The 11,667-nt window shown below is 52.5% G+C and overlaps 1 protein-coding gene across 1 annotated transcript; it reads right to left on the bottom strand.

Annotated features, from left to right (window-relative positions):
* Positions 1-361: 361 nt before the first annotated feature.
* On the bottom strand, positions 362-10,799 carry LOC103582339 (ethanolamine kinase 2-like). Its single transcript, XM_008563964.1, has 5 exons — positions 10,681-10,799; positions 5,798-5,940; positions 5,119-5,202; positions 2,530-2,675; positions 362-879 (listed from the first exon to the last, which is right to left on the bottom strand). The coding sequence occupies exons 1-5, from the start codon at positions 10,785-10,787 to the stop codon at positions 751-753; spliced, it is 609 nt and encodes a 202-aa protein (XP_008562186.1). The 5' UTR covers positions 10,788-10,799; the 3' UTR covers positions 362-750.
* Positions 10,800-11,667: the final 868 nt, after the last annotated feature.

The following is an 11,667-nucleotide window of genomic DNA, read 5'->3' as shown; positions in this document are numbered from 1 at the left end:
TTTTTTGTCCATTTTTCCATAAAGAAAATTAAAACACACACACACACCTGTTTTTTTGATAGCAGCCATCCTAAGTAGTACTAGGTGACATGTCGGTATACTTTTGATTTGCATTTCTCTAAAGGGTGTGAATACTTTGAAGCCAGGGTAGTAATTGTCTTTCTGCTGAGGGGGGTGGGGAGGAGAGGGGAAAAGGAAGTGGATTGGAATGGAGGAGGAAGTGATTCCTGGCCCTTACCTCACATGATGGGGGGTGAGGGGGTAGGGGGGTGCCTCTGAATTCTCAAAATTCAGGTACAGTCTAGGTGTGGTCCCTATACAGCACTAGGAGCCACTGAAGGAGTAGGTGGGTCTGATGCCCCATGCAGGGACGCTATAAATCACCCGAGTGACCTCAGCAAGTCATTTCCGCTCTCTGGAGCTCTGTCCTCTCTGCTCTAAAATGACAGTAGGACTTGTGATCTTTCAGACTGATTTTCAATAATTCTGTTCGGCACCAGGCTCCATGGATACAGTGGCAAGGTGGTGCAGTGGAGTTGGTGGCAGGATGCAGTAGGGAACAGCAGAGTCCCCTGCTAGGCCACAGGGGAGGACATGAGCACTTATGACTATTTTCACAGCCGTGTTTCTCTGGCATGTCCTGGGGCAGCGACCCCACTGGAAATGGGCCAGAACAGGACAAATCAGCAGAGCGGAGGAATGGACTCTGGGCATTCTATTTGGGCTGTCCTTTGTCCCCACACCCTGAGCTCAAGGCTCTTTCCTTTTCTCCCCTGCCCCCTGCCAACCTGCCCCCTGCACCCACCTGAGGAAGTCAAAGTCGATGGTGGAGTACTGGTTCTGGATGAGGGCCCAGAGAGCCCAGAAGAAGTGAGACGCCTGCAAACAGACCAGAGAGGGTCAGCCTGGCAATCCCCCAGGCCTGTGATGGACCCCACAGAGTCGGAGAGACACAGCCACTCTGGAAGACACAGAGCCAGAACACTGGCAGACATGGTGAGTCTCCCCAGCACAGGCTGGGGAAATTCCAGAGGCCAAGTCACTGGACAGCATTGGGGGTTCCACTCCTACTAGAAAAAGGCAAGCAGAGCCAGTTCTACCCAGGTCCTAGTGTTTGCCCACCCCGAGGGGGAGAGAGTCAGCAGATGGTGCTTTTAGAGATTCCAGGTGGCTCCCCTGGCCCCAGCTAGACCCACACTCCACCCCAGCCTCTTCCCTACCCAGGCAAACCTCCCGGAGTCGTCAAGGCCATGGCATCCAGGCCGAGGTGAATCCCTAAGCTAGAGTTTAGGCCTGGTGGCCAGTAGCAGGCTGGTCCTCCCCAGCGGGGTGTAGGGAGATAGAGAAGAGTGAGGGCAGCAGTGCCCCGGCCACGTGGTCGCCAGGGGTCTGGTCTGCTGGAAGGCCCTCGAAACAGACCTCCACCCGCTCCCTTCTCTTCTACCGGGAGGCCTGTTGGTTGGAAAATGAGTCTAGACCTGGGCACAAGAAGCCCCAGTGGGCATTTACTGTGCACTAAACTGTGTCTTCGCTGTAGCCAGAGGTGCCCACAAAGCCCAGGTCACCCAAAGCTCAAGGAGCATGAGAGGTGTGGCTCCAGCTGCCCCCGAACAAACACTACTGATGTCGCTTTCTCAAGCAAAGGTCCTCCACCCTCAGGGCTCTCCCACCCCATCCCAAAGTCCTGCTCACTGAGGGATTGGCTACAAAGTACCTCCTTGCACTTTCTTCCCTTCTCATGACTTAAAAGGGGCAAGAGGAAGGCTTGTTCATCAGGTGGAACACCAAAAAGCGAGAGCCTAACACAGAGGCAGTTTTGTGCCAATGAGAAAAATAGAATAGACAATCCGAAATCACAGAAAAGTAAAGATTTTATTTAGCTCTATTATGTATAGTGAAATTCAGGGCAGTCGACTTGTCTTCTGGCTTATGCATGGCTGACATCAGTAAGACTAGTTAGCAATCCCCTGGGAACACGCCAGTGGAAACCTGGCATGAACCATGTACCTTTGGTAAGTGGCACTCAAAACTGAGAACGGATAGCACAGTCACAAGTGACAGTGGGAAGAGCCTGTGGGAAAGGCTTGCACAGAGCTCTGAGTCAGTGGAGGTGGTCACAGAGCCTGACACTAGCTCCTCCAAAGGCTTAAAAAAAGGAAAGAAAAGAAAAAGGACGAGTGTAACTGCAGTACGAAGGGCTGAGGTCAGACAGCAGGAGGAAGTACTCATCAAATAAGAGAGTTGCTAAAATAGGAAGCTGGATGTTTCTTGGAAGTATTTCTCTAGAAAAGAGAAAACCTAGACTTGATAGGTCACAGGGAGTAGGGGACAGGACATCATAGTATTAAGGGGATGCCCAAGATTGGCTTTCCCAGACCTCACCTCTAGGGTGGGGTTCAGGAGCATATGATGGGTGTTCCCAGGATGTCACACCTGACCCTGGGTTCTGCGTAGGAGGCTGGCGGTGGGTCGGGAGTCCCTCCTCCTCGCTCCTCCTTTCCCTTGTCCCCTCCCACTCCAAGCACTCACCAGGGCAAACTTGTTGACTTGCACGTAGAGCCTCTCCACCTCCCTGGGGGTCACGGCCATCCCCTTCTGTGCCTGCAGGTAGTAGTGCAGCCACTGCAGCTGGGTCTCCCTCGCCGGGTACCAGCGGTAATCAACCTCATTCACACCTGATGGGGGCAGGCCAGACAGAAGGCACTGGGAGATGGGCCCACCTCGAGCTCAGGAGGTATTCCCTCTCCCCTTGAAGCTCCCATCTCCTTTGACCTGCGGGGTGGTCTTGGAAGTGCAAGAAGACCACCAAACGTAGCTAGTGAGGGGGGTCTACACCCATCCCAGCTGGGGGCACTGCTTCCATGGGGAAGCCCAAGACAGCACTACTGTATCTCCTTTGCCCTGTACAAAGCGATGGCACACAGGAGGCACTCAGTTAAAGCCCCAAATCAGCACTGCTAGTCTCATCTAACCTCCAGTTAACCCTGGACAAGCCCTTTCCTCTCCCGGACCTACGTTTCTTCATTATCAAACGAGGGAGCTGGGCTTAATGGATGACTGTCAAACATTGTTTCTTGGACTGGTGTTAAGCTGGCTAATCAAAAAAGTCACCCAGAGAGCACTCCCACTCCCGTCCAGTTCTCCAGATGATTCTGATAGGCAGCCAAGCTTGGCACCCATGCATCAGATGGCTCTGATTTCTTCCAGCCCCACCTTTCTAGGAGTCCCCAAGCTGCCAGCCCAGTACTGCCAGCCACATCCTGGGCACGGTGATAGAGACCATGGCTTCAGAGCAGGTACAGAAAGAAATGGCTTATTTAAGACGGGACCAGGACTGGGCCACCTTCTCCAGTGACTCTTCCTCCCTCTTCTTTTCTTTCTGTCTTTCCCAAGCTTCCTTATATCCCTGGAGAAACACACTCAGCCTCCCAAGGCCCCAAGAGTATGGCTGGAAAAGAATCTCCTTGTGAGATATAGAAACTAAAGCCCAGACAGAAGAAATTTGTAGGTCACACGGCCAGTTACAGGCAGGATCAGAGTTGGAACCCCCATCTCCCAACACCCAATACTGTGTCTTCCCCACTCCTGAGAACCCAGGAAGTCCCTCTCCTCAGCTCCTAATCTCTCCTGCCCTCTTTTTTCCCCCATGCCAGGTTCTTCCTCCACCATTCTCAACTTAGGAGCAGGATGCGATCTGCCCCTTTGGAGAAATTCCAGTTGGACTTTGCTCTGTGTGGTGGGTGAGAAGGACTTAAAATGCTTAAGAATTATCCCTTCTGGAAAGGCCAGCTGCCCTAGCAGCCAAGCATTCTCAGGCACAGTGCCCTGCCGGTGCCAGCCTGTTCTGGCCCCACCCCACAGCTCAGCTGCTCTGCTCAGCTGAGGCCCCATCATCCCATGTGGTTCTTAGGTGCAGCTGGTGGCTGCCCTGGGGAGTTGTACCCTCAGGTACAATCAGTGCTTGATAGACCTGGTCACCTGGGGTGCCAAGAGGAGCAAGATTGGCCTGGATTGGGCTAGGGAGTGGCTGAAGCTGGGCCGGGGGTGGCTCTGCAGGTGGCCTGGGTGTGCCTCACCTATCCTAAGTCACAGGGGCTGGCCACATGATGCTGAGCCCCCTCACACTGCTGGTCTGTGCATGTCCCTCCAGCCCCAGTGTCCAGCTCCATCCATGACTTGCTTCCTCAGTTCCATCTAATTGTAACAATTAAACCCTCAAGTGGAAAAACCTGCCCTGCCTCCTTCACACAAATGGTTCTACTGTACATACCGTGCCTGGATAGAATAATTGCCCACCCATAGGAATCACTCCCCTCATCCAACCCCTTCCACTCCTGTTCCAGTCTCCCTAGCTTCTGCAGAAAAGCTTCCCCGCCTAATGGCAGCAACAAACACCAACAAGATGCTTAGTATGTGCCATACATCTGTGTGTGTATTTCATATCAGGACTGTGAAGTAGGTACCCTTATCATCTCCATTTTGCAGGGGCACAGAGAGCGTAAGTAACCTGCCTAAGGGTCACACAGCTAGTAAGCAGCAAAGCCAGGATTTGAACTTAGGGAGTCAAGTTGCATAGTACACACTTTTAACTAGTTCCACCTGGATTATTCTCATCAGGCCACCAGGTAAACAGCTACTACAGCTTTTCTGCTCCTTATCTACATGCAGGGCCCTCATGTACAGGTATGCAGGTTACACTGGGCTTAAAGGAGTTTGGATAAGAGAGCAACTGGAGGCTGAAGTCATCCTGTGTGGTGCTGGTCAAACTGGTATGGGTTGTCTGCCCAGAGGAAGGGGTCTTCTTCTAATTCACAGGCCAAGCCAAGGATCCTCGGGGATCCTACAGAGGGTGCATTTTATTAATTTGTAGTGAACTGCTATGTAGGCTAGCAGAGGTCTGCTCTGTGGATGTGGGTCCTGCCCCCGCAAACCCCGAGACTTGGAGTTCTCTAAAAGCAGTCTGTGCCTTCCCCCCTGGAGCTGTGATATTTCAAAGGACAGGGGCTAGCTGGCCTTCACCCTCCAAGTACAGAACCACCTCTGGCCCTCCCCTCAGACCTGGCCCCCATCATAAGGAGGGTACCTTGGACACAGGACAAATAGGAATGGCCCTCTCACCTGCAAACTCATTGAAATGGTTGCCAATGTCAAAAGCTTGGTAGTTGTAGCCGGCATATTCATAGTCAATGAACCGTACGTGACCTATGAGGCAGAAAAGAGACCATGAGGGCTGGTCCCAGGAGATGTGGAAATAAGGCCTGGTCAAGCTCCTGCAGATCTCCGGAATGCACCCACTGAGTGCTGCTGGCCTCTGCAGCAACCCGGCCTGACCCAACCTTGCAGCAATCTTCTAGGCTACTTCCTTGCATCTGTCCATTTGTCCATCTGCCCCTCTTCCAGCTCCGACTGTCCTTCTCACACATCTAGGTCCTCAGCATGGCTAACGGTCAGTAATAAAAGTACTCTCCTCAAGAACACTGGAGGTTCTCTCTCTCGGAAGGCTTGGGGCAGCTACAATGTCCTCAGAAGCCCAAAGAGTTGTCAGGAGGAATGGCTTGGGTGCCCTAAGGTTGAGGACCTCCACAAACCATAACTCTGAGTTCTTTCTTGGCATAAATTTTTTTAAGTGGGAATTTCGTATTTTGTTTTCCCCTTCTCTCCTACAAATTAACTTAAGACCTAAACCCAGGTCTCCCTTTGCTTGTCCAAGTGCCAGCCTGAGGAAAAGGCCCCAAAAGCCAGCTGACCAACTGTCCCAAACCCTGCTTCTGCCTGGCCAGGGCCAGAGAGGCCATACCTTTGGTGCTGTCATAGATGATATTCTTGCAGAGCAGGTCGTTGTGACAAAACACCACAGGGGAATCCAGCTGGGTCAGGTGCTCCTTCAGCCAGGCCAGCTCCCATTCCAACACATCCACCTTAGGGACATCTTTGGAAAGGCTGGACAGGGGCAAAAAGGCGGCAAGTGAAGGGAGGGATGACGGTGGACAGGCAAGTCCATGGCCTTGAGGGTCCTGGCTCTCGCCTCCTCATTCCCTCTTACTGCAGAGGGACCTCGAACAAATGGCCAACCTTTTAGACCCTGACCTTTGTCATCTGTAAAATGGCACTAAGGCTTCCTGTCCTTTTGAATCCTATGGTTGCACCGAGAAGCTGGTTAAAACGTGGACATAAAAGCATTCGGCAGAGCATAAGAGTCACTGACCAAATGGCTTCCCTGCTGCTTTGTGAAAGGGATAAGCAGGTTAGAAAGAGGAACGGGGGGCCGGCCCGGTGGCGCACTGCGCTAGTGCGCCGCTTCGGAAGCGCAGAGGCGCTCCCGCCGAGGGTTCGGATCCCACATACAGACCGGTTCCCACTCACTGGCTGAGCGAGGCGCGGGGGCAACACCGAGGGTTGCAATCCCGTTGCTGGTCCCGGTCCAGTACGGGGGCGACACTGAGGGTTGCGATCCGTTGCCGGACACGGAAAAAAGACAAAAAAAAAAAAAAGAGGAACAGGGAAAGCACAGGCGAGGCGAGAATGGGTGTCCAGACTCAGTGATCCAGACTAAGAGAGACAAGGGCAACAGGGGCTGTGGGGAGAGATGTCAAACAGACCTGACCTTAGGCTGCCAGGATCCCTGGGAGAAGGTGTAGCTGTCTCCGATGAGACTCTCCCCCAACACTCCTCCCGTGAAGGAATCATAGTGCCCTGGGAGGGGCTGGAGCCATGGAGTTCTCTTGAGGAGGCAGAGGCAAGTCCGAGTGTGTCTCCCTCACATGCTAACAGCTGACAATGTCACAGGTGAAAGAGACAATCTCACAGGCAGACCACATAAGGAAGCAAACTGTGTGTCTTGGGCTCACTCTCCAATCAATGCCAAGGAATGTTAAGTCCTTTCAAAGTGACACTTGCTCTACCACTCCCCAACAACTCATCCCTTCCGCCTTGAATTATGACCTTGTCCCTGACCCCTGCCAGATCACGCCTGGGCAACTCGAGGGCAGGAGCACACACAGAGCCCACCTTTCCTTCTGCCCCACTCCTATCCCATGCACACAGCAGCCATTTCTGCTGAAACATGTGTTGAGGGATGAATGAACTGGTCAATCAATGAAGTTATGAGAGGCCATGTGGAAATGTGGCGAGGGCACACCGTGCTTGCATGCTCTGGACTTTGGTCCCCACGATGCTCACAGGTCTGTGTACATTAGAAAAGCCAAATAACACAGTCCTTAAAAACTCAGAACCACCAATGAGGAGAAGGGAGGAGGCTGGGGTTTGATCTCCATTCATGCATTTCCTGTTTGCGTTTCTTTGTCCAGGGGGGCAAGAGCACGTAAAGGAAGATGAGAATGAGATGTGCCCTCTCTCACTTCCCACGGCCAGACAGTGCCTCACCCACTCCAGAGGCCAGACACGGGGAAGAGTACTCAGCAACTTCCTCTGCAAAAGGAGGGGTGGGCAGGCTCCCTCCCAGGCTTTGAGAAGGTCAAAGCTAAAGAGGATCTTAGGTCATCTGGTCCAACCCCATGGGGAAACTGAGGCTCAAGGAAGGAGGCTTCCTTCCAGCCTCCAGGTATCTCTTGCACAGCTGGATCCTCTACTTCCTCATCTAAGGAGAAAGCAGTTCTGGACTTGTCTGAAGATCCAAAATTGAGCCGAGTCTCCCAACTGTGAGGGCTGTGCATGCTCCCTGAAGGCCTTGGTGTCCCCAGAGGCCCTGCAAAGGCCTCTGAGTCCAGGGGGTCTGCTGGGAAGGGTGACATGGGGGAGGCCTCCCCTCACCCTCACTGGAGTTTGTGTTGACAAATCAGCCTAAGGTATCTTCAATCTTGGGTCTCCTCAAGAAGCCACCTCTTCTTTTAAGATTCTTTTTTTTTCTTGGACTGACACCATCAAAAAATAAGAACAAGGAGGCTTGCTCCTCCACCCTTCAGAGACAGTGAGGGGGTTGGGGGATGCGGGGGATGCAGGGGCTGAGGGGCTCCCCAGGAATGCCGTAGCTTTCCTCCTGATGAAGGGACGGCTCCCTGGCAAGTCTCCATGCAGCTCTGAGCATCTGGGCAGGCAGAAGTGCTTCCTCCCCACAGGGACTGTCTTAAGTGTTGGAGCTCACTCGCTTATCACCTTTGCCTTCCATCAGCCACCCATCAGAATCTCCTCTTGATGCCCCTCAGTCAGTCATCAATCAGCCCTTCACTCTCCCAGCACCCTGGACACCTCCATGTCCAACCAATGCCAAGGCTACCAAGTCTATTCCCACAAGTCTCTGACACATTCCCCCATTCTCCATCCCTCCTGAAGCTACCCTAAGGCAATGTTCCTCAAAATGTGGTTCCTCTATCAAAAAGTGGCTCCTGGGTTATCTGCCTCGGAATCATCTGGGAAGCCTATCAAAATACACATTCCTGGCGTTTCAGGCAAGACCTCTCCATCAATCTGCAGGGCTGGGCTAGAAATCTGCACTTAGCAAGCACTCCAGAGGAATCTTAGGCTCAAAGTTTGGGAACCCTAGTCCTACATCTTGTCCATTTAATTACAAGACTTCCCCAGCTGGTCCCCCTACCTCAAATCTATCCCTAACAGTGCTAGTGAACTTTCTTCCTAGACTACAATTCCTGGTTGGGTTTCTGAGTCCCTGGTTCGAACACCTTCATGACTTTCCAATGCCTACTAAATTAAATCTTGGCTCCTTAACCTGGAATTCAAGGCCCCTCTCCATCTAGCTCCAACTCAGCTCTGCAGCCCCATCTCCCACAACTCTTCCCAAAAGTTGCTTCGGCCAACTTCCTCTACTTACCACACATGAGCAAGCCTTGCTCAAGCCACCTCCACCAGCTGCAGCAGCCTCCCTCTTATCTCTGCCATGCCACCTCTACTAAGAAGACTAAGTTCCCTGGTTCTCTCACCCCCAGCATACATCACACACCCTGCCTTCTTTTGTAGCTGGGCATGAGCATGTCCTGTTTACCCAGATGGCTCCTAAGTTCCTTGAGGGCAAGGCCAATGTCATGCTTGTTTTTGTTGTTGTCGTTGTTTTTGTTTTATTGTTTTAAATCCCAATCAATCAATCAATCTTTATGAAATGGATGACTGAATAAATAAGGGTTACTAGGCAAGGACTGGAGTTCACGGTGCTTTTTCTAGCTTAAATGGTTGCTCATCATTGCCCAGCTTTTGGGCAGGTTAGGCAGATTATCTCCTAAAGAAGCTCAAAGCAGCTAAGCAACTTGATATGCCCAAGGTCAAAGGTGTGACAAAAGCAAAGAGTTGGCCAGTTCTTTTTCAGGGACCACTCCCCTCCCAAAAAGGTTACCCCTTAAGGTTACACAGTGACAGTACAGTCCAAAGAAGCTGCAGTATCAAGGATCATGCCTGAGCACCAAGAGGCCTGGACTCTAGTCCCTGAACAAATGACCTTGAACAAATCCTATTCCCTCTCTGGGCCTCAGTTTTTCCATCTGCCAAATGAAGGCAGTAAACTGGAAGACTGGAGGGTCCTGTTCTCCATGTGCTGATCTAGTCCTAAGGGAGAAGGCAGTCCTTGTCCCAGAGATAACATTTGACATAGAAGGTCTGAACATGGTCAAAGAGAGGGCAAGCTTGGGCCATCTGGACAAATAGTCCCAAAGCAGTGCTTGATGATCATTAAGTGGGAGGATTCAGATAATGTCACGTATGTGCGACAGAGACACACTCATGATCGGTACAGAGTCAATTACTGTCTCGTCATTTCAGAGGTAGGAAGTTGGTACCCTTCCGTCAAGCCTCTTCTGCACCCTACTCTCCTCAACATTTAGAACAAAGGTGATGTTCAATCCCAGCAGAGAACATGGGGGATCAGAGGCTCACGACTACCTTTTTTTTTGGTGGGGCACAGGGAGACCACTCTGTCCTCCATGCCTCCCCCGTTTACCCAGCACTCCAGGGTGTGTTGGGGAGTCCGGTGTCTGAAGGCTAGCAGAACTCTGCATTTTCTGGCCAGAGAGCTTAAGAAAAAGTTCAGGGAACCCCGTGTTATCTAGGGAAACGCAATGCCAGGATAGGTGTATACCTCCTTCCCTGGAAAGAGCAGTAAAGAGAACAGCAGGCTGTCAGACTGGACAAGGTGGGGGCAGGATCCATCCCCAAAGGCAGCTGGGGACAAGAGGAGTCCAGGCAAGTAGCAGACACCTCGATGTCCCAAGGGCTTGCTGGCTGGTGAGTTGAGTTCTTTTGACTGGCTCTGAACTCAGTCCTACTCCATGCTCAGGGGGTCCTGCCTTCTCACTGTTCAGAAGGCAGCTCAAGCGAAGGAGACCTGGGCTGGGAAACAAAACCCTGCCTCTGACTAGCCCATGACTCTGGGCAAAGCTCAGTCTCTGAGCCTCAGTATCCTTTAAATGAAATGGGGAGATGCTGTCCCTGACCCTAGTCCCTGCCACACTCAGAAGACTCAAGGAGAAATAAGCACATAGGTATAAAACTGCTGCTCTAAGTTTTTGAGATTTAGTCAATCGGCCCAACTCTGCAGGGAGACAGAGGCTAAGCAATCAAGACAGAAGGGGCCACAGGAGAAACTCTGCAGCCTCCACCCCAGGACCTATGCCCCTAAACCTCCTGTAAAAGTGTGCTGGAGCCAAGAGAATGGGGAGTGGAGATCACATTAAGGCAGGAGAGACCGTGGCAGCCTCGGACCCTCCCAGATCTTTATACCTGAGGTTGATCTCGTTCTTCACAAGCGTGAAATAATTGTGCATCTTGTGCCAGAGGGTGGGCTTGGGCAGGCTGCCGTTGGCATGGATAGCATGAATCTTTGCCATTTCTAAGGCGATTAACCTACAGCAGAAAACAGGAGGAGTAGACAGTGTCAGTGTCAGGGCATGCCCTCCCTGCTCAGCCCCTCCTGACCAGAAAGGGGCCCTACAGCGTCCATCTGGGCACCAGCCGAAGGCCTAATGTGGGAGGATTACAAGTCTCTTAGGAGCACTAGGTCTTGCAGAGGGAGGTCTCAGCAGAAGGCACGAAAATGAAATAAGACCATTAGCCTAGCAGCTCCCTTTCCAGTACCAGAGCTGGGGCTGCTTCGGGTAGCAGAAGGGCAAAGCAGTGGGCTGTTGGCCACAGGTCAATGGCTGTGCCCCACCCCAGTGTACCCATAGCAACCCCTGAGAACACAGGAGCACCTGGGGGTGGGGGCGGTACCCCTCATCCCCTTGGACTCTGACCCATCCTCTCGGGGGAGGTAAACGCAGGTCACTTTCACCAAGAGATCAGGGGGTGGTGATGCCAGGCAGGGAAGAAATGCCCGCCTCTTATCAGCCTGGCCAAGGTGGGGAGGGAAACAGGCTGGCATGGGGCAGCCCCTTCCTCAGCCACAGGGAGTCGATGCTGGCAGCTAAATGCCAAGGACGCAAAACAAACCAGCGTTCTATTTTCAAGTTCTCCTGTGGACATTATCCAAGGTCCTGGGAGAGGAGGAGTGGGCGGTAGGGAAAGTTGCTGGAGGATGGTGGGGGCAGATGAAGGGCTGACTAGTTAGAGAGGGAGGGCCTTGATAAGGATCCCATCACAGCCCAGCCTGATGTCCCATGTCCCAGCTGGGCTCTCCAGGTCCTCTGCTAGCCCTCCCTTCTGCAGCCCCACCCCCAACCGCCTGTCAGGCCTCCAACATTCAAGCTTCCTTCGCCTCTGCCTGTTGCT

The sequence above is a fragment of the Galeopterus variegatus genome, unplaced genomic scaffold, assembly GCF_000696425.1.
Source record: "Galeopterus variegatus unplaced genomic scaffold, G_variegatus-3.0.2 Scaffold15766, whole genome shotgun sequence".
NCBI classification, from domain to species: domain Eukaryota; kingdom Metazoa; phylum Chordata; class Mammalia; order Dermoptera; family Cynocephalidae; genus Galeopterus; species Galeopterus variegatus.
Note: the sequence above shows the minus strand (reverse complement) of the source record. Positions and strands in the feature narration are given on the sequence as shown.

Excerpts from the sequence above, each read along its gene's own strand:
- LOC103582339 (XM_008563964.1), bottom strand. The coding sequence starts at position 10,787 with ATGGCAAAGATTCATGCTATCCATGCCAACGGCAGCCTGCCCAAGCCC. Across the intron at positions 5,941-10,680 it reads AAGAACGAGATCAACCTCAG|CCTTTCCAAAGATGTCCCTA; the intron begins GTATAAAGATCT and ends GCCCCTGTCCAG. Across the intron at positions 2,676-5,118 it reads CCATTTCAATGAGTTTGCAG|GTGTGAATGAGGTTGATTAC; the intron begins GTGAGAGGGCCA and ends TGCCCCCATCAG.